The sequence below is a fragment of the Ambystoma mexicanum genome, chromosome 3q, assembly GCF_040938575.1.
Source record: "Ambystoma mexicanum isolate Mex_15411 chromosome 3q, UKY_AmexF1_1, whole genome shotgun sequence".
NCBI classification, from domain to species: Eukaryota; Metazoa; Chordata; class Amphibia; order Caudata; family Ambystomatidae; genus Ambystoma; species Ambystoma mexicanum.
In genome coordinates this window covers 323,936,787-323,964,739 of record NC_090926.1, presented here as the reverse complement: position 1 = coordinate 323,964,739, position 27,953 = coordinate 323,936,787, and the positions used below count along the sequence as shown (strand labels likewise).

At 47.0% G+C, this 27,953-nt stretch overlaps 1 protein-coding gene across 2 annotated transcripts in view; it reads right to left on the bottom strand.

Moving 5' to 3' along the window:
• PWWP2A (PWWP domain containing 2A) overlaps positions 1-27,180 on the bottom strand; it is a 309,946-nt gene extending 282,766 nt beyond the window's left edge. For both annotated transcript variants that reach the window (XR_011305040.1, XM_069653901.1), the window contains exon 1: positions 23,835-27,180. Coding sequence is in view for 1 of the 2 variants with exons in the window: in XM_069653901.1 (XP_069510002.1) it covers positions 23,835-27,139 (3,305 nt within the window). In the remaining variant the exon portion in view is untranslated. The remainder of the gene's footprint in view (positions 1-23,834) is intronic.
• Positions 27,181-27,953: the final 773 nt, after the last annotated feature.

Sequence of the window (27,953 nt, the reverse complement as noted above, 5' to 3'; positions counted from 1 at the left end):
GAGCAAAACACACCATCACAATATTAACAGATCATCGGAACTTGCAATACTTACGCTCAGCAAAAGCTCAGTCATCTAGGCAGCTCCGCTGGGCCCTATCCTTAACGGAATACGACTATGTAATCACCTACCGCCCCGGAGTTAACGGGAAAGCGGATGCGTTATCCCGCATTGGCACAGGAGAGGAAGTCTACAATGCCCCTAACCCGGTGGAGATCATAACCAGCCATAAGATTCTCGGCCTCTGCATCGGCCCATCTCCGTTAAAGACACTGCAGGGAGCAATAAAAGAAAATATGCCTGAAGACCTACTGACTTGGGACATGAAGGGAGATCAGTTCACCATTCAAGACAAACTATCAAAAATGCCTCTACGTACCAACTAAGGATCTGCAACAAGCAATCATATCAGACTACCACGACTCGCCGTTAGAAGCCCATCTGGGTATAGCCAAAACCATGAAGAAAGCAAGCAAATCTTATTGGTGGCCGACTTGGCGAGAGAATATTGCCACCTATATAGGCACCTATGAGGTATGTGCTCAATACAAAACATCCAGACAAAAACCAGCCGGCCTCCTTCAGCCAATCACCATTCCGCCCGCGCCCTGGCACACAGTATCAATGGACTTCGTCACTGACCTGCCTCCTAACTCAGGTTTTAATACCATCCTCGTAGTAGTGGACCTCTTCTTCAAAATTTCCCATTTCATAGCTCTAAAAGGTATTCCCTCAGCTCAGACCCTGGCGCAGGTTTTTCTAGACCGAATCGTCAAGTTAAATGGAATCCCTAATGTAATCGTTTCTGACAGAGGCAGCCAATTTGTATCTCGTTTTTGGAAAAAATGTTGTGCCCTGGCAAGAGTAGAGGTCCGTCGCCAAACAAGTCAAAGCTGGACAGAAATTCTATGGATAGCAGAGTATGCATACAACAACTCAATACATTCATCAACCCAAGCAACACCCTTCTTTACTATATATGGTCGAAACCCCAGAACGTCGGTATACGATCCGCCAGAAAACATTGAAATGCCTGCAGTAAGGAATCTACATGCCAGCATCATGAAAGCAGCCAGAGAAGCCAGCAGGAACCTACAGCAAGCCAAAGAAACACAGAACAGAAACGCTGATCGCCATCGACGAAAAGCCCCAGATTATCAAGTGGGAGACTTGGTCTGGCTGGCAACGAGACACATTGCTTTAAAGGGTCCCAAAAAATGGCAGCCTAGATACATCGGCCCGTATACAAATGAAAAAGTAATTAATCCAACAGCCATGAGACTGGCGTTACCGCAACATATGCGTATACATCCCGTATTTCACATGTCACTATTAAAACCAGCACACACAGGAACCCGAACTTCCACACCTCCCGCACCCATACAAGTAGATGAAGAAGCACCAGAATATGAGGTCAAGAACATATTAGATTCCAGACAAGTACGAAAGAACCTGTATTATTTGATTGACTGGAAGGGGTACGGACCCCAGGAAAGATCATGGGAACCCAGCACACATGTGCATGCCCCCGATTGGTGCGGAAATTCCATCGGGACCATCCTGAGAAACCAAAGCCCTCATGCACACCATTGGGAGGGGTCTTGAGGGGGAAGACTGTCATGGGTATCAGGCAGGTAGTTGGGGCAAGCTGGGTGGAGGCTTGGTAGGTCTGGCATAGGCACACAAAGAACCCATAGCAAATCCTTCTTTTAATCCCTTCCTAGTGTTTTTAGCAACTTCCTGGTTACCACTGCCTGTTGCCAAACACGAAGTGCATGATGATTCATGAGCTCTCTAGTGTTTGGGTGTGGTTGGCTATATAAGCCACACCCAAGATTCTCCCAGTGCTTCGTGTTGCTTACTGTGAGCTGTTTCAGCAACACACTTGCTATGCTCTGATCAGCCAGCATCTGCTTACCTGCTCCGGATCATCCTGCTTCTGCTCCGGATCATCCTGCTTCTGCTGGTATCAGGTAATATTTTCGCCAGCAAAAATATCGCCGTAAATATGGTTGTCGGGAACGGCCACAGGCGATATTTTTTGCTGGCGAAAATATTAGGTGCGGGGGTGTCCCCCGCACATAAAAACATGATGCGGGGGTTGCAAGGGTGTCCCCCGCAGGGTCCATGTGTTATTTTCGCCGCAAAAATATGGCGATATTTTTGCATCGCAATATTTTTGCGGCGAAAATATCACATGGAACCCTTCTGCTTACCCGCTCCGGATCATTCAGCTTCAGATTACCTGGTTCTTACTCCACGCCGCAGCTATCTCCAGTCAAGAGGGGACTTATACACCGGCACCTGTAAGAGCAAAGAAGAACAGCGTTAACACGCGCACATCAGTAACGCTGCGCATACTCACCAAATCTTCCCGCGACGCTGCAATCCAGGTTAGTTGCACGAGCGCACAAACCCCTGTAAGAAAGAAGAGGCATTATTCATTGCACTCGCTCCAATAACGTGGACACTTAGTGCTGAACCCGGACTCGAGGCACTAATATCACAATTTCTCCTGCAAGGGAAAGGGAGAGACATTTCCAGGCGCGCTCGAATTGAAGGCGCTGCGCAAACCTACCAGCAGCTAGCTTCTACACACAGCGCTACTCACCCACAAAAATACCGGCAAACAAAGACAATACGGACAATTTTGGACATTCAACATTCTCCGCGCAACGTTCACTTGTGGGAAGGACTAGCCAGTGAAGAAACTGGCGCCTTGAACTCTCGGCCTTGCTGTGAAGGCATAAAACAGCGTTTGGCATCTGGACTCAGCCTACAGACATTGGCACCAATCACATGAGTGAATCGCACCCCTGCAAATGCAGGATGGAGTGCACACCCTACTAAAGATCAAGGTAAGCCCATAAGGGGACATCACAGCACACAGTAAAGGGAAGGGCCCAGGGGAATCGGGTGTTCAGGTCTGAGTGTACACCTTGTATTTGACAGGTATTCCTCCGAGTGAAACAGGGGAAGTGAAGACTCGGGGTCAAGGGAGGCTCACCCATCGCTCCTGCAGAGACACAGGTGAGTGTGACAGTTGAGTAATAGGGTTGGCCGGATGGCGTTGGTAAAGAGAAGGGGAGTTATGAAAAAGGGTGTGGGAAGTGGGGTGAAGATGCAGATTCCCTTCATACATAAGGGGGCAGGGAGGACACAGTATGTGTGCCCTTGCCCGAGATGGATAAAAACTATTTAAGGATCACCCACAGCTTCCAGCAGGGGTGAGCAAGTGGATATATGAGATTGAAAAGCAAGCAGCAGGGGTGCCCCTGGCAATAGGGGACATCAACAGCTTGAAGGTACCTATAATTGGGGAGCAGGCTGGGGATGTGTGGGTTAACGCTGGATATCCGGGAATAACCCTGGGGGACTATGCACACGATGGAGCATCGTTCAACGTAATTAGAGCACTGGTGTGGGATGCACTATGAAGGGTTTTCCCCAGATACCCATGATTTACAGTCCCTGCTGCAGTGTACTATGGGCGACGATGAGGACCCAGCTAAATGTATTATTAAATTGCAAGAGATGTGGAGAGCTGAAATAGGACCGTGGGATCATACCATTTTTCTATTTTATTGTGAAGTGGGGCTTGCCAAAGAAAGTGCAGAAGGCGCTAGATAAGATTGTGGGTATTGAAGCAAAGAGGTGGCCATAGATACAGAGTAGAATAGCGCACCATTGTAAAAGGATCAAGGAGTGGGTACGGGAAACAGCCCAAATGCGTCAGGCAGAGGAAGCAAAATTGGTAGAAAAAAAATTGGCAAAGGTTGTTGTTTAGGCACTAGTGTCAACGCCAGTACAGGTGGAGGGGACAGAGCACCCAACAGGATGTGAGCGCCACTATTGCTGCACTCTGGGCTAAAGAAGGACAAGGACAGTGGGGTTGGGGACAACAGTATCCCAGCCCACAGTGGCAGCAGGGAGGACCGCAGCGGGGAACAGGGGGCTTCCGAGGAGCATTCAGAACCAGAGGGGGTGGGTTTGGATCATCGCAATGTTGGAATTGTTTGAGGTGGGGGCATTGTGCAAGGGAATGCAGAAGCAGGTCTGCAATGGGGTACAATAACGGGTCACAGCAGCAGGGCCCAGGGCCCCAAGGGCTAGGATGTCCGCAACCGGGTCAAGGGTATCGGAACCAAGGGTATCCACAGGGGCAACACCAAACATATAATCAGCAGCTCCAAGCAGCTGACATGCAAGTGCAGCATCTGCCACAGCAACAGCAGGGTGGTGCTGCCCCGGTGAGCAGTGTACCGAGTGGGACTAACACTCCCATCTCCCATTGGAGGAGCAGCAGTGATGAGGGGTAACCCCTTCTCGTTCCTTTAAACGAACACATATCCTGATTAGGATAGCCCACAGAGAGCACTCCCGTGTCCGGTCTTGTCAACGACCATCCAACCTAAAGAAGAACCTTTGGGTGGGGCAGAGATAGGAAACAAGCAGTTGATATGTATGGTGGACTCAGGTGCAAGTAAATCATGTATCATGGAGGGAAAGTTCCATCATCAGGAAAATATCTTGACGCGCAGGGATTCTATGGGGCTATTTCCAAGGTTCCATACACTGAGGAGCTGGATGTAAAGTTGGGAGGGAAGGTAGTATGGGCGCCCTTACTATATTCCCAAAGTTCCCCTGTTAATTTACTGGGCAGGCACCTGCTCAGCAAATTAAACACAACAATATCATTTACAGATTGCGGTATATTTTGCTTCACGCCTGGGATGTTATAAGAGCAATATTGCTAATACACACAATGACATGGGAGGTGGTGGTCCGCGGGACTCCCGTGGACCCAGACATGTTCATTTATGGTATTCCTATGCTTGAAGAGGTGGTGCCTCAGATTGCTAAAAGGTGTTGGTGGGTGCCCACAGATTTCATCTTTCGTCCAGCTGCGTCACCCGAGGTGGTGGCGGGAACGATATTGCTGGATTTACAGGGATTGTTGGTCTCCGACAAGAGGGTTGCTGTGCTAGGAATTGACAGGCACGGGTGTGAGTGGCGCACAGTGCTCTGCATAGATCCAAAAGTACAGCTAAAGGAAGTGACGGATGGCTAGCTGTTTGACAACAATGACAAAGATGCGGAGATACTATTAGAGATTTATATCCCGGGACAATGATACAGTACCAAAGGGTGCATTGCCCCCTGATTGCAGTACTAACACCACCTCCATTTCTTGATCACCACCTCTATTTCTTGACGAAGACTTACAACATGTGCATTCACAGTTCTGGACTACAAATCCATACTATATAGGACTACTGAAAGACGTGGCCTATAACACTGAAGCCAGGTGCAGTGCTGTCCAGGGTAAAACAATATTCATTATAAAGGGAGGTGGAGGAAAGTATTAGAAAGACAATACAGGCCCCATTGGACCATAGGATCATTGCATCAACGTCTCCGTTGTAACACAGAGATATACCCTGTCAAAAGATCAACAGGGGCAATTGGTGAATGATCCAGGACTTGTGCCCCCTAAATGACATGGTACAATTTCCAGCCGTCCCGAATCCTGCAACAATTTTATGCAGCATCCCCAAAGAAGCCACATACTTCACTGTAGTGGACTTGAAAAATGCTTTCTTCTTGATTCCACTCCATCCTGAGTCGAAGTACCTCACAGCATTTATACAGGGCCAGATGCGGTTTGAATATATATGTTTAAGGAGAATACTACACGCTGATTTAGGGAATATTCAGATGCCCAACACAATTATACCGTACGTAAACAATCTGTTTGTGTCCAGTGAAAGTGAACAGCACTGCCAAAGAGATTCTATCGCACTCTTACAATTGCTGGCCTATAAGGGGTACAAGGTTGACAAGGGTAAGTTGCAATACTGCCAAAGGAGGTTCTCCATCTGGGACAGTTCATATCATCATGTGGTAAAAGGATACCACCAGATATGGCAGCGTCAGTTCAGTACTTGCCACCCCCAGACACGCCTCAGTTAAAGAAATGCAGAAGTTCTGGGCCTTTGCAGCTGCTCTAGGGCATGGATCTTAGATTACACGGAATACATGAGACCGCTTCTGCAGGCCCTTAGGCAAGCACAAAAAACAAAGGATCATATATTACAGTGGACTGCAGATATTATCAAACGGTTCGACGATCTAAAAAGTCATTAGTTCAGCGCCCGTACTAGCCACCCCAGACCATACACAGGAATTTTACTTGTTCTCACATTTGGATGGCCAGCTCATGACCGCAGTGTTTACACATTGACCTATTAGAGTGGTACGCTGGAATCAGTGATGCAGGGGTAGCCCACGTGTGAACAAGCTTTAGCGGCTGCTGCATTTGCAATAGAAAAATGTTCTACTATTGTGATGGGGTGCTCAATTACATTATATGTGGAACATTTTCCATCCTAGAAAGGTCAAAGTCCACCCTGACTACACAGAGATCCTCGGTGTATGAGATTATTATTTCAAAGCCCCACATTCATGTGGTTATATGTAAAACAGCGAATCTGGCTACCCTTTTAAACAGCCAAAGATCTGACAATGCACGACTGCACCACATACGAGGGGGGAGTAGGATGATATCCGCAAAGCAAAGGATTGCGCATTGACCGGGCGTGACAGGTCATCCACAATTGATCGGGTGGATGGGCAAAGACACACAGGGGCAGCAGTGGTACGACTTGAGGAAGGGGAGTATAAGAGTGGTCTTGAAAAGATTGCCCATGCATTCACTCCTAGCGCTTAAAGAAGCATTGAAAGCGTCCTAAGGGTGCCATGTCACAATATATTCAGACTCAGTGCATGTCACAACAACTGTGCACGCCGGTCTATCCCGCTGGACAAAGAGGGGGGTTTCGGATGGCTCTCTAGTGCAGCATTGCTAGAAATACTAATAGAAACATTATCCAAACCATCTGTTGCGTTGGTTGTCAAGTGCACTGCCCACACCAACGTGACAGATGAAATATCAAGGGGATCGCAGCCACTGACGCAGCAGTCAAAATGGCAGAGTATCTGCCAAACAAAACGCCTACTGAGTATGTTGTGACCATCCCATCAACAAGCAAACATCCAGTACCTTACACGGCAGTGCCCATCTTCCAGATTATCGAGTTACAAGGAAGGGCACCTGAAAGGAAGAAAGAGTTGTGGTCACGCAGAGGTTGCAATCAATCCCTGACAGAACTATTATGGAGACAAACGGGCTCCGGAAAGACAGTAATACTGCTTGAGCCCCTCACAGAAGCCTTTGAACAGTTACCCAACCCACAGTTCGAAGCAGTGCATAGCAGCAGATATACAAGAAGATTGGTGTATACCAAATATTCAGGAGAGACTCACAGAAATGGTCACACACTGCATGCACCACACGTCAAAGTTTCAGTACACGGTTGACACTGCTGATGTTACAGGGCACCTTGCCCTGACCTACTGGGCCGCTGCATGAACTACAGAGATTACACTGACATGGGTGAGCATTGTAATCGCTCCAGGTATCTCATAGTAGTGGTTTGCCTTTTCTCAAGGTGGGTGGAAGCAGGGCTGTGCGCATACCCGGAAGCCAAGAACGCTGCTAGATTTTTGGTCCCTGAGGTTTTCCCACGATGGAGTGTGTGCGAGGTTTTAAGGTCAGACAATGGCACACATTTTTTCAATGTATTTGTAACGCTTACCTGAACTCTGCGGGGACACCCTAGAAGATCCAAGTATCTTCTACCTTTCTTTTCTGAAGTGGCAATAGATTAAGTGGGTAAATAAATAATATAACCTTTCTCAGTAATGTGTTCCCTGATTAACACTACTAACAATGGAATAGTTATCTCTCCAAAAATGAGCTCACCTTAGATTTTTATTTTGAGAGCTATTCACCCTGCTCTATACAGCAGCGCTAGTCCTGAAGATGCTGGAACAGAGAGGAAGGTTTGTACTATGGGGAAGATTAAACTCCTATGTCTGTGAGTTGAAAAAAACCACTCAATGAGGAGTCCGAATTGAAGATAGCAGGCAGAAGGGGAGAACTCTAACGTATGTGTATTGTAGGATAGAAACACATCAAAATGGAATGCTAGGAGAAAACGATATCCAAAATAAAAGACCACTGGAAAACCTTCACTACAAGCTGTTAGGAGCGCTACCTATGTGACCACCATAAGGAGTCTAGAATGATGATACAGGGCTGAAGGGGGAATACCTACGTACGTGTAATGTAGGATGGGCAAACATCAAAATGGAATGATAAGTGAAAACATCCAAAATAAATGACCACCTGAAAACCTTTACTACACAGTTGCTAGGAGCGCTGCCTACGGGACCTACAATGCTGTACAAACAACAGTCAGGGAAGATAACCAATGTAATATGAATCAAGGGGTTATTCCAATGTGGAATCACCAGAAAAAACAGCGTGTCCGTGTAACGTTGCGGTGAGCATAATACAAGCAGTGCACGCGACAAGCTGCACAATATTACCTCAGAACAGACTCAAAACGCCAAAATACATGCGTGCAAGCAACTCTTGCCAATAGTGTCAGGCAACGATAATATACATCAAAAAGGTTGAGTAATGACCCAGAAAAAAGGTACTTGCGTGTACGTCGGAAAACTTCTCACTTGCTCTGGGGAGAACCTTCGGTGACGGAAATAATATCTAGGAAAATGTGCAACAAAGGGCAAGGACTGAGAATGCAGGAAAAGGGGCCGTAAGGGGAAAAGAAACTAACTGCGAAGACTGACAGGGTTCTATGAAATAACTGACAGGAATCGGCTGTAATCTTCTGAAGGATCGCGGCAAGCGTTACACTGCAAGCAGTCTATGACGCGAAGCGTGAGCCTCCAGGAAGGCGGGGCTAATATAGCCAAACAAAGAAAACTAGACCAGCAGGGTTAAAGAAAGGCACAAATAGATGGCCATTAATGAAACCAAGAAGTCTATTGTTCCATGGGCAACTACAGTATCCGTGAAACCCAGGGCAATACCCAATCTCCTTTAGGGCCTAGTCCCTTAACCCTGCAACAGAAAACCAGCCTGTGGTCATGACAGTATTGTTTCAGCACGTCACAGCACTACTTGGCATCAAGCACTGGATGTGTTCAATTTACCACCCACAGGCCAACGGCCTTGTGGAGAGAATAAACAGGCTCCTCAAACACAAATGATCTAAACTGTACCACATTGAGGAAGAACTGGGTGCACTGTTTGTCCCTGGCCCTCTTCAGTTTGCGCACACAGCCTAGCAAAGACCACCATTTGTCACCTCACGTGGTGGTCACTGGTCGGTGTATGCACACCCCAATATGCCCTGTGAGAAGAGCTTCAGATGCACATAGGGCAGCAGTGGTGTTAGGTGAGAAGTTCAAAGATTTGAGCAAACTAACTAGGGCAATTAAATCTGTCTCCCAACAGATTGCACCTCCCAGGATTGAGACGACAGACACACTGGATGTAGCAACAAGAAGATGGGCGTGACTACTGTAAATAATTGCTTATTAAGTAGGGATCCGAGGTATAGATGCACAAATGAATAAATATGGACCTATGCTTACTATTGCACGTTGACCATTACTGCAGGTCTATGTGTGATAATAATGGTACTATTGGAACTGTGTTGGGGAGGGGGAAGATACGTTATAGGGGGAGGTCCTATAAAAGGGGGGAATGAGATTGTATATTATCCAAATGGGACACTACATTTAAATGTTAATATTAGGGATTTACAAATATTAGTAGCAATATGAATGCCAATAAAAATGAAAATGTGTACCGGAGTAACAATAGTGTTGAGAGCAGTGTTAGTGAGGATTATGACAAGTATAATACGATATTGAAAGTATGTGCACAATTGGCAATGGGGAAAACAGTAAAAAGGGTGTTTTCAGCAAATAGATGATTGGTTAAACAAAATGATATTTCCAATAGTGCCGTTACAGTTGGCACCCCTGAGAGAGTGTAAAAAATAATGGAGAAGTACGGAAAAAGTATTATAGGTATCAAGGGCTGCCGTTGGATGGGATTTGAGGATATCCGTCATCCTTAATTTACCAACTCGTGGTATACTAATACAAGTGACATCGGAAGAAACGTTGTGAATGGAAGCTGTTGTCACTCATTCCACGCACGTCAGGGGCTCCCAAGGTGTTAGTACCGCAAGCAGTTTGAATTAGAGAGACAAAAAGCCTAGTTAATCTTGCGCTGTGCAGAATAGATATTTTGATCAATGGCTTATAAATAAAAAAGGTGTTTGTGACATCTTACATGTAGATGGTGGCTTACAACGGAGCATTAAACCCACATAAATTATACATCACATATCAGCCCAAAAATATCGAAATATGACTTTTTGGCCATATCATCCAGCCCTAGTATGGCAGGCAACATTTGGCCTCAGGAGCCAAAATGTAGCTCCCGGTAACTGTTTGTTTTCAGCTAACCAGGCTCTGCGGGGCTAGAAGAGCCAGCTATTCGAACCCTGGTGTGCTGTACAGGTTAGAACTCAGCATGAAAAGAGTTTGAGCAAGCTCACAAATCTTGGAGGCACAGGTATAAATTTCCAAGTTGCAAGCTACTAGCCAAGCATAAATAGTCGCCCCCTCTGATCTGCATGTGCGCAGAGCACACCATGCCATGCTCACCAAGAGTCCATTACATTTTGAGACCTTTTGAAGGGGTTCCTAACTAACTGCACTTCAACATATAACCACAACATGCCTCTTGTACACTGACTAAACAACCGACAATATCAGATCAATAGGGGACTTGTAAGCATTATGGCGCCGGTCTAGCACTCCAACACTATATTAAAAAGGCACGCACAACAGTCTTGCAAAGTGAGGCTGGTAGATTTAACACATTTCCATGCAAAGATGTGCTGCTTTATATTGACAAAGGCATACAAAAAATGCAGTAACTCTTAGCTATTGTGACAAGAAACGTTTCATCATTCAGGGATTTCCCACACTGAGAAACTGATGGGCAGAATACAATCTTATTCAGTTATCAAAGTTCTCAAGTAGCAGATCTCTTTTGTAGTATTTATGAACTGAGATGCTTTGCCCAGAAACAATTCCAAAAGGGCTTAACTTCAAAAAGGGGCTATCGAGTATCCATCCATTATAGGGAAAGTTGTTTGAACATGACCACTTGGGTTGAGGGGAATAAAAAGAAATACAGAGACCAGCGACAAGGTAAGAGAACAGACAGTGAGGCGACTGAATAATTACAGATTCTCACAAACAAAGGAACTAGATCGAGGGTAGTTTGGGAGGGAAGGGATAAATGGAAGTTAGTAGAGGGTTCTCCTTGCGGTCTCAGGGGGTATCGGTCACTTTTACTCCTTAAAAATATGCACATTCTTCTTAAAAATAGAGTAAAAATACTCCCAAGAAAGAACTGGTTAGAGACACAGAGCATGTCACCCTGCTTTCATCCACATAGCTCCATGGATATGTTAAAACCAGTAGTAAAAGTAGTTCCACAGGAAGAAGCTCCATTATTATAACTGCCTGATCTGAAGAGGTAAAAGTGTACCTTTTAATGTGCATGAATAACTTAAGTGCAAAGATTTAGTTTTTTTTTTTTTTACAAAACACTGTTTTATGGGTAAACCTCTTTTTACTCGCTTATTATACTCCCACTGAGAAAGGGACTTACTTTTTTACTCCCTAAAAAATAATTTTACTTCCAAATTTGGGAGTAAAATACTACCACTTCAAAATCTTATCTGGAGCACTGGAAGGTAAAGTTACATAATTTGTCAAACATGGAGAAGGAGTAGAGAAGGCACAGAAATTAGGACTTTTTTTAATTTGTTTTTTTTTTTTTTTTTAAAAGGCTGCATGGCAACCATACATCGATTTCCCTCATAGATGGCAAAAGTAAAATAAATGTTAAAACTTTTCTAAAAGTGGATGCTAAATTGTTGGCAAAAATCTATATCTTAACTATGGTAACCAATGCCAGGCCTACATAAAACCCCAGACCGGTATTATTAAAGAGGGCCTTACAGCTACAACAGTACGAGAATGGATGAATATCATCTACTTTCACAACAATGACCATGAACCGGGCACATGAATCAGCAGAGACAGCAGGTAAAAAATGTGCACTTGGCACTAGCCACTGGTGAAGCGAAATGAGCTAAAACATGGGGCCGGTGCGTGGCCATTTTGGACATTCACTTCCAGATCACAATGAAAGTCTAGATTTCTGTGAGCTCAGTTAGAAGGCAGACACGAGTTCTGCAACGGTTGCAATATTATATTATGTCCTGGGAGGATAGCTCAGCGGCAACATTCTCGCCTTGGAAGCAAGACGAGACGAAGCAACGTAGCTTCGATACCCGGGGCCACGCCTAGCATTTAAGCGCGTTATAAATATGCAACAAAAAAAAAAAAACAATTACGCAACTAAAACAAAAACAATTCATGTAACACCACCTTGATGCCCGCGGGCTGTGAGCGCTTTAGAAAATCCAAAATAAAAAAAAATTAAATTTTTTTTTTAAAAAAAAAGAGGATGAGCTTACTATGAAGAATAGTTGCTGCATTGTTCGCAAGGACGAGCCGTGATGGGAGTCAGATGTGCAGGTGCATTGATAAGGGGTGCTGGGAAAGAGCGCACGAGAGACGAGCTGGGTTTTTTCACTACTGTCTGGTTGACAAAAAACAAAAGATGAAAAAAAATATCTTCAAGTGATTGGAATGAGTTATTCCTATAAACGAATGATTTTCTAACACGTGTTTCAAAAGGTCCGTTTTGTACACACCCACAAAAAGCATGTTTGTTAATGTGCTGACAAGTAGAGACAGCACATAAGACAATGAAAGAACTAAGTGTAAACCAAGCAATCCTAGCTAGAATATTGATAGACAACTACATTAGCCACTTTACATACTGAATAGTTAACAGATGCTGATAAATGTGTTATGAACTCAATTGTAATAATGGTGCCTAACTCAGAAGGATGGAAAGCAGGTATTCAAAATACTGAGCTTTAGGTTTTACAGATCTCGACATTGGCTGCATTAACCCAGACCTCTAGTACGTAGTCTGAAATGGTAGAGTTAAATATTATAACTGCATGGATTTAAGTGATGAGTATAAGAAAGCAACACAGAGAACTCAATATAAAGGGTTAGAGATACATCAGTGTGTCCCAAAGGTTAAGGCATTCACTGATTTATCTGGGCGCAGATTGTCATTGGATTAACCCTAGGCAGGGAGACGGGCTTCATAGATATATTATTAGATGGGATTTACAGAGTGCGCACATTCAACCAAAGGCATTTTGGTGCTGGTGTCAAGGAAGAGAGCCAGTAGGGAAGGAACCCCATAGCCTGTGTTTTTAACAGTCTTGCAGAAATGAACGTGGTGAGAAATGGAGCAAACCCGGCGGAGCTAAGAACAAAGAAGAAAAGGATTGGCACAAAGCATATTTTGGGAAAATGAGCAAAGCAGCCTATACGGTAATAAGAGATGAACTTGTCCTTGATGAAAGAGTGGCCTGAGCCATACAAGGCACAATGTATTAGGCTGAGGACATTAATAGGCAGTCTGTGGAAAACTGGCTATTAGTGTAGGGAAAGGGGAAGGTGTTCAGATGGATACAGCATTATGTACCAGCTGGAGACACCTAGTAAGATAAAGCGGAGTGCTATTCTAAAATGAAATAGAGAGTAGAGAGCCCATGAGGAACCCCAAACTGGGAACAAAGGGGACAGGTGTCGGATGAATGTCAAACAAGAATGTCAAAGTTCCAACATGCCAACTAATAAGTGCCTCTTTTTGGTATTAAATGAAACCACATTTCTGCTCATCCAACACACTATTGAAGTCAGGGAAGACAACCTGCAGCTCTCCAGATGTGTTGGCTTGCACCTCCCATCAGTCCCATTTAGTATAGTAAATGGTGAGCGATAAGTGAAGACGTACAGCAAAACTTCTGGACAACCACTACCATTGCCCAGTGTCCTCCATGCAGCCCTGAACCTGTGTAATGGCACAGCTGTAATAAAGCAGCACCTCAGTGTTGCCCAGTGTAGAAAATAAGGGGAATCCAAAAAGAGTAGGAGTGTAGCAAGTAGCTTCATGAATACAAAAATATTCTTGTTTCACAAAGAACATTTTTTTTTAAACTGTAAAAAGGTGTCCTGTGCACGCCTTTTGTAGCGACTGGTGCAATGACAAACACTTGGACAAATACAGATCAAAACTAAGAAAGCATACTGCAACGCTTGATGCCAACCAATTATAAAAGAGGTTTCTGACACTTGCGGTATATGTGTCAAACTACTGTAGAGTAGATCTTCAGGATTCATTTACAGAGACAACCTTCTTTAGTCACCCTGTACTTCTGAACACCTACAACCAACTGCAAGAAATCGAATAAATTAGCAGTTTCCACAATTTTATTTAGGCAATTCTCCAAAAAAGCAGACAGAAATAAGAGAAAGCGTACCACCACTTTGTATGTGGTTGATTCAAAGGGGCCCAAGCGCCTACTGAATAGGTGATTGCCTGTAGACAAGACAGTCCACAGGGCTACAAAGTAAAATGGTATGGTCGACCTGCAGACAAGGTAAGAATGAGGGTTTTGGCACGGTCGAAAAAAGAGGCCAGAAGGTATGGAAACGGTGCCCACGACCTGGTGGATGGTGGAACTGATCGAAATGGCGAACAGCCTAATGAAAAATTAAAGGATGGCAGTAAATAAGTCAATGTGTACACTTGAGTGCAGCATTTATTTCTTGGTGTGCCGGAAGTAAGACATCTGCAATATAACTGCACTCACTTATACTACTACTAAAATTAGAACATTTCAATTAAAACAAATCTTTTTTAATTTAGCAAGAAACAAAAGTACACAAATATAAGAACAGAGAGATCTAGAGAAGGATGTTTGAAAAGAGGAATACGTTTGGCTTGCTTCCTGATGCAAGGTACCAACTGTCTTCGCTCCACCCCCCCCCCCCATCTTTCCAAACTCCATCTCGTCTCTTGCTCGTAACCTGCCACTATAAAAGTAACAGTAAAATGATTCATTTTCCCACCTTTCATGCTACCAAGACTCGACACATTTTTTCTCACCTTGACTACTCTGCTTCAGTCCTCTTGGCCTTCCAGCTTATACCGCCCTCGCCATTTTTAACTCTTATTCGTGTTTTATTGTTACACTCCTACACCGACATACCTTTCCATTGCTGACTTTCTTTGCCTGCCAGTATGCAAATTCACCATCATTGCCTTGCCTATAATTCTGTTTGTAGCCTTGTCTGTGCTCCTCTCTCTCCTTATTTCTGTGTACACTCACCAACTTCAGTTCCCATTTCTTTAGTCGGTATTCCACATTCTGCTTGTGACCATTTCCGTTTTTGCTCCTTCTAACCTTCTTACCCTCAAACTTTACAATGGTCTTCCTTACTTTATGATCTACCTCTATTCTTGCCTCTTTCCAGTGTCTGCTTAAATCTAATCTTCTTGCCACGCATCCATTGCTAAATATTTAAAAGCATGTTTGCCCGTTGGTCATGTATTTTTGCAAAACACTTTGGCATAGCACTTTCTAACTCCAAAAACAAACAAACTGTGGTATAAGAGAGGCGTTACTGATACAAGTGAGGAAAGTAGCGATAACAAGGACATGCAGGGTCATAATAGACGCCAGACAAGGATCAGAGGAGGAATCTGATTTGATGTAGGAAAGGCGAACTTGGACAATAGACTATCGTAGAAACGGATGGAAAACAACAGGAGCAAGAGGGTGGAGGAAGAGTTGCAGAAGCTGTCATTTCCCAACGGAGAGTTTTGACTTGAGATTCAAAGAAGGCAGACAAGCCCTCACAGTGATCATTCTAATACGTGCGAAGGGAGCAGTGAGCGGTTTTAAGATATCAAAAAGCTCCCCATTGATACATTTGTAAACAAAATGTGCGAAGTGCAGTACTTCAAATGTAGTTTGCGACAACAGTTTATGATACTTGGTCAAACTTTGAAGATGATGCGATCTACTACCAGAAACGTATGGGACCAATGAGCCAGAAGAAAAGATTTAAGCTGGCAAGTACAAAAGAAAGTCAGACACAAGGCTGTGACAATACAAGGACCAGATAGTGAATTAATTAATGTCTGGTGTGTAACAGACAGAGAAAGAAGTGTGTGGATGAGGCAAGCAGACAGCTAACCCAATCAAATTTTAACCAAGATAACAATATTGTAATCCATCCCAAACCCCATTTATAGCAAATTATCATTTTGTGCAGTCCCTGAAAACAAAATGTTACTTGACACCTCCCAAATTAACACATCGCAAATAACCCTCAAAAGTTAAACACCATGAACAGTGACATCCTCCGAGTAGTGCTGCTAATCGCATTAAAATACAAAATGGCATTCCAAGATGGCGGCCGGGGCAGGAGGACGTGCCCGAGTAGCTCTCCCTGCCGGGCCGCGAAATATAAGCCCATCAGTAATGCATTTCGAGCGAGTCCGGCCCCACAGTCCAGGACACTTAGCAGCGGGACCTCGGCAACGACATCTGAGAGCACGGGTGCCGAAAGAAAAACAGTTAGCCCGGACAAGGAAGCGGCTGAGAACGAGCGAGTGGCGCACCAGCTTAGCAGCGTAACACAGGTCGTGGACCGATCGCACCAGCTGGACGGTGTGTGGAGGAGCCGGCGTCTTAGTTGAGGGCGCCGGGACGAAGAAGCAGGAGGCACCCAGCGCGTGGGTTCACAAGGGTGTCAGCGGGACCCTCCGACCCGGGGGCGGCTGCATTCGTCAAGCGAGGCCCCGACTGCAGGAGCACCGGGAGGTGCCGGTGGAGTGGGCAGCGGGGGTCAGCGACTCCCCCCAGCGTTGAGACAGACCTCAGGGGTGCGGCAAGCAGCCCCCCGCCTGCCCACTTGCCCATCTCACGCCAGGGCAAAGATCAGTGGCCAGGAGAGGACCAGAGAAGACGGCAGTAGCGCCCCGGAGAGACGCAGACTTAATCGCGCCCACGCCAGGGCGGAGTACACAGCAGCCCGGCAAGGGCCAAAGAAAGGGGCAACAGTGCTTCAACAGCACCAGACGCACACAAGTTGCGTCAGGGCAGAGGACAAAACAGCTAGATGAAGGCCGAAAGGAACAGCAACAATGCCCCGGCGATATCACCCGCATGCAGTAGGCAGGCGGACCCAGTCTGCACAGCCATCCGCCGTCCATAGCGGGAGGTTCCAGAGAACGGCGGAGCTGCAGTAGACTCCACGGAAAGGAGCGAACCCACCAAAGTCGGCAACAGACCAGTCTAGCAGGCAACCCTGAGGTGAGAAAATTTGTCAGCATACACAAGCCGTAAAACCAAAGCGGGGGAGAAGTTTAAAGCTAAAGTACAGCTGGCGACCATGGGACAGTGTAGAAATCACACCACTCCATCCAGGGGTCCCCCACTATATATTTTTTTTTGCCATAGCAGGCTGGCCCCCAACGCGGGCGCCGCATTAAGGAGCGAATCAGCTGACGCACTGGGAAGGTCTGCAATCTTCACGGCGAAATACCTGCGCAAAGTAGAAAGGCTAGAATAAAAGCGCTCCAGTAAGCAAGCCATTGAACTTCATCTAGAAGGCGGGCACAGCAGAGGGGTACATCAGCCCCCACACAGCCTACTATCCAGCAGCTAGGCTTCGCGCTGTGCATTAATGTCCAAATCGAGGGCGAAGACCACTGCACAGCCCCCCTCCCCAAATGAAGCAATACAGAAATCTGAGGCAACTCTGGGGCGCACAGTAGGATTCTAGCTCCAGAGCAGGAGTGCCCCCCCCCCCCTGATCAGACGCAGCCCATCATGAATGAAGGCACGATGAGTAAGGACGACATGCAGATATGTTTCAAGGAGTTACAGACCCAGCTCCTCAGCTCTATGCAACAACAATTTAAAATCCTCAGGGAAGAAATGAAGCAGACAATCCAGGAAGTCAAACAGGATGTGGCTAAATTAGAGGACAGGACAGAAAGCTTCAGCAAGTGGAAGAGGATTCTAAAAAATAGATGAAACACTGGAGCGGATTGTCCAAGCAACTACGTATCTGGAGCAGGGGTGCAGGGATTTAGAAAATAGGTCGAGAAGGTCTAATATAAGGATTAAAAATCTTCCCAAATCCATAGAGGACGCCGACCCACTGACAACAGTGACGCAGCTCTTTGCCGACATCATAGCAGACGGCGCAGAACCAAGGGTCCCAATTGATAGGGTCGGTCCCAAAAGATCAGCGGAACCGGGATCGAGACACTGAGACGTCCTTGTAGCAGTGACCTCCTATGCACAAAAACTCTGGAAAGCCAGGTATGCGCCCCTGACGAGAATGAATGGCCAAGAGGTGCACTTATATCGATACTTAGCCCAGTCCACACTCCTGAAGAGACGAAAGATAGGCCCAGTGGTCTAGCACCTTACAACTAACCAGGTGAGGTACAAGTGGACGTTTCCGTTTAGCCTCCTGTTCACGTGGGAGGGAACACAACATAGGATCACGTCCTGCGAAGAAGGTGAACAAATTCTAGGGGAACCAAGTGGGACTGAGAGCACCCAACCTTTGCCTCAAAGGAGATTACAGGGTCGCAACCGAAGACAGCTGGATGACAGTGCAAAAGAGATGCAGACAAGGAGGAGTCCTGGGAGTCGGAACGACAGTCGCCCGAACGGTCAGAAGCAGGCCGGGGCGAAGAGGACAGAGCAAGAATGGAATCTATAGTAGGGTTTAGGATCCCCCACGAAGGGTATATGGGGAGAAGGGACCTGGTGCACTGGACAATCCGTACCAGGGCATACAGCAACCCGGCACCACCCTCAAGGGGTCAAACGGGAGGGATATGGGGGGGGGGGTAGAGGAAAGAACAGGACGACGGCGCATGCACAGGACTACAAACCGAGGAAAACTAAAAGGTAAATCAACAACAGGATCAAGTGTGGATAGGATGAACATGGCTCTAGTGACGATACTATCTCAGAACGTCAGGGGCATGAACACCCTGATGAAAAGAGCTAAACTGGAAAGACAGGCCTGGAAGTTGAAAGCAGATATACTATATCAAGAGACGCACATAAAAAAGGAGATAAGTCTCAGATCAAGACCAGAGGAGCTAGGAACATCTTTCAATCTGATGCAGAAGGAAAGAGGGGAGTCCTCATAACCGTGAAAGACACACTGAATATGCAGGTCCAGGGCCACAAAACCGACAAAGATGGAAGATACATATTCTTGAACGCGACAGTAGAAGGGAGGCATAACAGTGGCATCCTTATACGCCCCTAATGTGGGACAAGAAACTTCATAATTAGCATGCTTGGAGCAGTGGAGGAATTTGTGACAGGGGAAATCATAATGGGAGGAGACCTGAAAATAGCATGGAACCCCATTCAGGACAGGAGCATCAAAACTAACAATGACTGAAAAGTCCCCTCTGGGGCTCTGAAAAGGGCGTTCAAGACCCTTTCCCTCCATGATGCATGGCGGGTGAAGAACGGGGAGAGGCAGGGCTTCACACATTATTCCCATATTTACAATATGCAATCAAGAATAGATTATGGGCCTCATTACGAGATGGGTGGTAGCCATGGAGCTATTAGCTCCATGGCTGCCTCCCATACCGTGCCCATGTCCGGTCTCGTTTAATGGGGATTTACCGGTGTAGTCCGACCCTGGCGGACCGGTAAGTCCCCATTGAACAGACCATTCCCATTTGAACCCCCCTAGGGCTCAAATGGGAATGGGGAGGGCGCTAATGACGGGCTCGCGACTTGCAAGCCCGTTATTGGCGCCATGGTCCCTTAGCGGGACCCGTAAGGGACGTGTGGTCAGACCGACCCATAAGGGACGTATGGTCAGACCACACGTTCCTTACGGTCCCCGCCAAGGGACCTTGGAATAGGAGAAAAGTCAGCTTGTGCCTACACCTCTTTGCACCAATTTTAATACATAGCCAAAAATCACAAAAGCCGGTTTTCCTTGAAAAGGAGTATTCCTTGATTTATTAACTTGTGTTTAGCCCTTATCGGATGACACGTGTTTCGGCGTAAATCTTGCGCCTTTTTCAAATCCGGGCCTTCCTTGTGAGGTTACAGTTCCCCCTCACGCGTTAGGCAGGAGCATTATAATTTTCAGGAGGGATTGAACCCTAGAACCTCGGCCACTTGACCAGCTAAGAAAGACATTTTTGGCTAGGTATTAAAATTGGCGCAAAGAGGTGTAGGCACAAGCTGACTTTTCTCATATTTCTCAAACGGAGTCGAGGAACTCAGTGTCTCCGTGATGACCCACACCCATGCGACAACTTAACAGTTAATGGAGAAAGAAAGATATTACACAAAGAAGGCAGAACCAGCTCAAAGAGCAATCAAAAATAAGTCGCAAAGGTACACCTCAAGATATCTCTACATGAAAAGTTCCTCTAGTTCACAAGGAGCTTGGAATAGGGCGGTAAGGGATTACCGGCATTGGTCTCCTTATCGTGCCCGGTATCCCTTACCGCCCACCTTGTAATGACCCCCTATTTCTGGGTATCCACAGGTCTGTCAGGAAGAATGAAAGAAATGGACGTAGGCCTGATCTCCTTCTCAGACCATGCCCGCTGATAGCGTCCATGGCTCTCAAGAATCAAGGAGGACGCATGTGGTCCTGGAGATTTCCGGCAGAGCTGCTAAATGACAATACAATAGTTGAGGATATTCGAGGAACAATAGACACCTACTTCGCCGAGAACGAAACAGGAGAGACCCCGCGGGAGACGGTCCGGGACGCCTTCAATGCGGTCCTGAGAGGAGAGTTGATGGCGCTGAAAGCGAGAAGAGACAAACAAATGATTCAATGGGAAAAGGACATGGAGCAAAAAATGCGGGATGCACCAAAAGAGGCAGTCAACAACCCCAGTAGGTCCACGAAGCGGGCCCTGCAACACATCCAGGGACAGCTGGAGGTACTCCAAACAAGAAAAGTAGAAATGGCACTGATGAGAACGAAGCAAAAGTACTACATTTCAGCCAACAAGGTGGATATACTGCTTGCTCGACAACTCCGTGAGAAAGGGCAGAAAAGGACAATTTTAACATTGAAGGATCATAACGTGATCATAAGACCACGAATGAAGAAATGGGGGAAGATAATGAGATCTGTACCACTCCAGAGACCCAAACGAGGAAGGCCAGAAGGCATATCTTAAGGACCTGACACTTCCCCAGCTGTCGGAGGAAACCCGAGAAGCCCTAGACCGGGACATACAGCAGGAGGAAGTATTGAAGGTCATCAAGCAGCTCCCAAAGAACAAAGCGCGGGGACCGGACGGCTACACCAAAGCAGTCTACAAAAAATTCCAAACCTTGCTAGTCCCAAGACTTACAGCGCTATTCAACGGCTTCAAATCACAGGGTAATATTACACCTTCCATGAATGAGGCAAAATTAGTTCTACGCCCCAAGCCGGGAAAAGATCCAGCCCTTCCAGGCTCGTACCGCCCAATTGCCTTGATAAATCTAGATGCAAAACTCTTTACCAAGATCCTTGCAAACAAATTGTCCAAATACCTAACGGCCCTAGTGGATAGTATGCCACGTGATTGAAAAGGCAGAACGCACAACACTTAAGCAATATTAGTAGCACTAGACGCTTAAAAGGCGTTCAACAGAGTTGAATGAACACAGCTCTTCCATACTATGGAACATATGGGATTTGGTAAATCGTTCTGCAGATGATCAAAGCCAACTATAAGAACCCCACAATGAGAATCTCAATAAACTGTCTCCTGTCACAAAGCGTGGCACAGACGAGGGGTACAAAACAGGGATGTCCATTGTCCCCCCTCCTTTATGTCCTGTTCTTGGAACCCCTTTCTGGCAAGGATACAGTCACAGTGCTTGATCAAGGGAATTACGATGGGGGGGGGGGGGGTGGGGGAAGCACAAGACAATGGCCTTTCCGGACAATATGCTGACAGAGCCGGGCCAATCCCTTCTGGCGCTGATCCAGGAACTGGAGGAAATCAGAGCTATCTCAGGCTTCAAAATAAATAAAAACAAGTCTGAGATACTAAACTTAACAGCCGACCCATTGGAGACTGCAGAGCTAGCCCAGGTGTATGAGATGAAATTGGCACAGGACAAGATAACTTACCTCGGTATTAAGGTGACCCCTTCAATATCGCAACATTATGCAGCGAACTTTCCAAACTTGCTCGCCCAGCTGAAACGTCTTCTGGAGAAATGGAAGCCCCTCAATGCTTCGTGGTGGGGCAGGGTAAAGGCTGAAAAGATGACAGTTCTTCCTAATGTCCTCTACTATTTTCAAGCTCTCCCAATAAAACGCCCCAAATCTTTTTTCAGAGCCCTAAACAAGATGACATCCATGTATGTATGGCAACATAAAAAACCAAGGGTGGCGATTACAACAATGACGGCACACAAATATGGGTAATCAAGGAATGGATGGCAAGCTCCCCCCCCCAACATATGTGGACAAAGCAAGATGACGCAGTGGCCAGTTCCCTGTTGTCCAACCTCCTATGACAAGAAACACAGGCACTGGAACACCAAAATAAGCAAAATTATTGGTGCAACCCTGGACACGTGGGATATGGCAGTCAAAAGGGGAAACCTGACCACACACCCATCCCCCCTTACCCCGATGTTTGGAAACCCCGACTTCCCGCCAGGGAAGGACCCCAATTCATATGCCACCTGGAAACAAGTGGGTTGCACAAAGATCTGCGACATGTTTAGTCACCAATCAATCAGATCATTCAATAATTGTGTCCAGGAGCTCGGAGTGAAGAGAACAGAGAAGTATACAACTTGCCCACTGGCTATCGTCCACGGCAAAGAGGGTGGCGGCACGAGGGACCTCACAAAGTTTGAAATCTACATATAAACGGACTCATGCACCCGAAAGCTAATATCGAATCTAGTTATCCACCTGAACGAACAAGTGGAGGAGGTCCAATGGAACTATATGAGAAGTTGGGAAAAGACGCTTGGGGAGCCAATACCACAATCTCATTGGAAGGAAACATGGCGCAACAAGCCCAAACTGACACGTTCAATACAGGTGAGGGAAATGTGGCAGAAAGTTTTAGTGCAGTGGCACCTAACCCCAGAGAGAATACATGCAATATATCCTAGCACAAATGGGCGATGTTGGTGAGGTTGTCAGCAATCGGGTCACTGGAAACATATATGGTGATCATGCCCCACCCTTGGGGGCTTCTGGAAAGAAGTCAAAGCCCAAGCGGAAAAAATTGTCCATGGAGCAGGTAATCTGGAAGCAAGAATATGGCTGGCAGGAATTTGGGACCCAAAGCAAAAGACTTACACCAAGAGGCAGCGAAAAGTTATAATGGTCCTAAATATAGCTGCATGGCTAACAATAGCCCAATGCTGGAAACAGCATTAACCTCCGACGCAACTCCAATGGCTCAGGAAAGTATGGCACTTCATCGCAATGGAGCGGATGACCTGCAAGGTACAGGGCGTCCCGGAAGAATTCCAGACACACAGGGGTCCCATTTTACAATATTTACAGAGTGACTACATGCTGCAGTGGTGCCCACACAAGACCTGTATCCTGAACATTATTTGATCCTCAAAACAGAACCAAAGGTTTACGAAGCGTAGCCCAAAACCGGATTGCATTTTACTATTAAGTGGGTTGGCAAGACAAGCCCTACAGATTAAGGAACACCTGCATCTTCAGTGTACCCAAGTCAATTGCATCTCGTCACCACTTTCTAATAAACAGATGTTCAACCAAGTATCAGGCATCCCACACCACTCCAAGAGCTACAGAGTGCTACCTTCCCCTAATCACTGAGCCCAATGTCGCCAGTATCTCACCTCTTTGAAACATCCATCAAGACTCCAGAAAAGATTTTCTCTCCAAGCCTGAAAGATACCACCAAGGCGTCCTCGATAATGTGATCCAAAGTAACCAGAACTTCTGTGCCAGGGTTCAACCCAGCCAGGGGCCCAGCAGGACGCAATGAAGACGCAGTTAAAGAGTCGTCCTTGGAAAGCAGCGGTTCTGCTTTGCTCAATGGCTCTTCCGGTTTTGACGGGGAAGCTGCAACGAGCCCATCCTGGGGAAGCACTTGGTCATGGATAAATGAAGGTTTCACCACAAGTCCATTTTGAGAGAGCTGGTGACTGTCAATAGGAGGTGCAACTTTAGTACCAACAAGGTGGCCATCCTTAGCTAGCATTGGCCCATCTTTAGGTAGTGGGGATTCAGTCAGGCCACCACTTAAGGATTCTTGGGACTCCACTACAAGTTTATCATTAGCAGGCAGTGGACTCTCCGTGGATGAAAGCTCCTCCATGAAGGAAAGAGAAGACTCCTTGGTCAAGGCATCTTCTGTAGAACCCTCAGCAGGCAATCCCTCCAAATGTGGGTGTGCTGGGAAAACCTCCCTGGGTGCTTGTGAAGGGGCAGCCTTTGAAGGTTCATTTGCAGGAGCAACCACAGCAGGTTTACTGGCCAGAACAACCTTCTGGGTTGCCTGAACCAATGCAGATTCTGGGCAAACACTGACCGCAACAAAAACAGGGGGTTGCTGTACAGTGACCAGAGCCGGGGTTGTCAAAACATGTACAAAATCCTGGGGAGGCTGAACGGTGACTAGACTAGTGGGCGGTGGATCAGGGCCAATATCAGGGGGCACCCAGATTGGGCAAACTGGCAGAAGCTCCCGGGCAACAGAAACCAGAGTGGGTGCTTGGGCCACAGCAACTGGTGTGGGAGCACCAGATGACGCGGGCAAAGCATCCTCAGAGGGCACCGGGGTCAAAGCACCCCCAGATGTAGGCCGGGCACCATCCAAGGATGGGACAGCATCCACAGACATTTGGACCGACGCATCTTCCATTGATACCTGGGCTGTGGAAAAGTTAGAGGGCGAGGGCACACAAGTGACATCCGTAGACTCCTGAACATTGGCAAAGCCTGAGGGCACAGAGTACAGGGCAATTGTATTGGCAGCTTCCACAAGGGAAACCTGGGGAGCCCCATCCAGAGGCATTGCAGCATGGTCTTTTGCAAAGGCAACCTCAGGGGAAGCCACAAGCAAATAGGATTCAGAGGGTGACTCAGCCAGGGAATCCGTACAGGGTGACCCGGCCGGGGCAACCTCACAGGGCACACCGGGTGGGTCTACCTCACAGGGCAACCCAGCTGGGGCTACCCCACAGGGCAACACAGCAGGTGTAATATTAAGGCTAGGGGGTGCTTTTCTCATGGAAGAGCAAAGGGATGATGATGTCTGATCAACCAGAATTGGAGAGGGGGAAATCTCATGAGTAGGTGGTGATCCGACCACAGGATCATGTAGTGGAGCTGGCGACTCGGATGGAGTATGGGATGGGTTTGAAGTAATCTTAATGTCCATTAGAGGGGGGATATCAACCTTAACATCAACGTGAAAAATATCAGCAACCTCAACATCCATACAGACAGGGTCCTCAGTTTTAACATTTGTAGGAAAGGAGCCCTCATTGTCCATGTGGATGGGGCCACCAACACCCATCAGGAAGTCCCCAACTTCAGAGCAATTTACAGAGGAGGGGGCCCCGGCCAGTGAAACGTCCTGGGAAGAGATGCAGCCTTGTGTTGGACAATTAACAGGTGGCGGTGCTGTAACCAGGGGGGCCTTCAAAGAAGACATTTCTACTGGACTATCCATGGAGACAAAGGCATCCATCACTGAACCACTAAAAGGCAAACCCCCTGCATTATCCATGGGTGAAACAGTAGCTGCACTATTAAAAAACAATAGGTCTTTGGCCATGGGGTCATCCAGAGATGTAACAGATTCAGATATGGGTCTGACAGATTCAGAAATAGGTTTGAATAAAGGTAATGTAATGGGAGTCTCGAGAATTGAGATGCCCTCAACGTTCACATTCTGCACAGGCAAGAAGTCTTCAGGACTGTCCAAGGACAAGGCCATAGGACAGTCGAGAGGTGAGAATGTTCTGCAACTATCAAAGGACAGGGTCTTAGGACCAGCTGCAGATGAGGGGATGGGACCAACTGCGGATGAGGGGACAGGGCTGGGTGCGGGGACAGCACCTACTGCAGGCGAGGGGGCGACGGGACCAGCCACGTGTGAGGGGACAACGGGACCAGCCACAGGCGATGGGACAACGGGACCAGCCACAGGAAAGGGGACAACGGGACTTGGTGTGGGGACAAAGGAAGCCGTTGCACGCGAAGGGCCAACAGGACCAGACACGGGCGAGGGGACAACCGGGCCATCCTCATGAAGGCAAGATTGGTCTCCAGTTGCATGTCCATCCACCAGTGATGGAGCAGTAGGCAAGCTGTCCTGTGAGGTTAGGGACTCGGTCAACTGCCAAAGTTCACCTGCAAGAGAGAGCACCGGAGGGCACTCAGGGTTGGTAAGATTATAATCAGCAGACAGAGGACTCTTTAACAACAGTGGTTCTACGTGCTTGGGCATTGGTACCGCTACATTCTGTGTGGGTAATGAGGGATGTGGATGAAGCCCCTCTTGTGAGGATGACCTAGTGAGCACAGGATACTTTTTTACTTGAGCGTCCTGAAGTTCAACCACTGGACCCTTTCGTATGGGCGTCACATCCAGCGCATCCACCTGGGCTGTTGCTAATGCAGGTACTGTTAAAAATCCCTTGTGGGTCAGAGGATGTCCTTTGTGGGTTAAGAGTGGCCCCTGCACTGCAGGGTATTCGGACAGGGGCCCCTCATCATCTTGAATCCGTGAGGGAGAATGGGGGTGACCGTCACAGGTTATAACCCTGTTCGTTTGTGTATGGAGTGACCCTTCATGGGAAATGGGCTCAGGTAGGGGTGCTTCTTGTTGTAGAGTACCTTGGATTAAGTGGAGGGGCCCCTCCTGCATTTGGAGATTTTCAGGAGGTGTATTTAGGGGCCCCTCGTGAGCTAGAGTCCCTGTGGGTGAGTGGAGGGCCCCTTCCTGGGTCAAGCAGCCTGCATGTGTATTGTGAGGCCCCTCTAGTACAAAGGCAACAGGGGCGGTATGGGGAGCCATGGTCAAGGGCTCCCCGCGACTCTGCGGGGTGCTCGTAGCTCGCTCCGCACGCGCCCCCGGGGCGCCCGGCCTCGGTTCACCCTCGGAATCTGCTTCTCCCACCGCAGCCGCCATTTTCTGTCTCGTTGCTCCAGCGCCGGATCGATACTCTGCCTCGGAATACAGCCCCGCCCTTGTCCCGCCCCCTAGCCCATGCTTGTTGCTCATTGGGCTATGGTCCACAATTGTAATGCGTGATTGGATAGAGACAAAGTCCATTAAACAACCAACAGCAGAATCTAACTTTCTATTGGTGTGCCTAAACGCCAAACATTTGAAGCCGTAGTCCTACAATCTTAAGTGCGCTCCGATTGGATATCAGGTTGATTCTCTTTTCTCGATTGATGTTCTATGACGTCCGTCAAATAATGGTGCTTGTGGTTGGTGAGATTTGCTGTCGATCCCCAGTATCCATAACTAGGTGGGAGGAACGGGCAAAAGGTAAAGGGCGGGACCCGGTAGAGACATAGAAGAAGTACTTGCGCTCTTTACCGAAGATTAGTGGAGGGAGCGGTAGCCAACTTGGAATGGTATTTGTCATTCAAGTTGCCCAGGAGGACTTTACTTCGAAGGCAGAACAAATAGATATTTTATGCGGGGAATAAATACGGTATGTGTACGGGGATTACATTAACCACTATTACATATTTTAACAGAAGATGAGGTTGATATTTATTCTTGAGGTGCTGTTCTGCTGACATCTGACTCCCTTGTTATACTGTCGCCAGACCTTATTCTATGACTGGGCCTTATTTCATCACCTGGGCTCAAGTGGCAGTCCTCGTTCAGCTACATGGAAATAATGGAACCAGGCCTTATTTTGATAACTAGAATGGACCCAGACATTATTGTGTCAACTGGAAATAATGAAATCGTTCCTTACTATGTT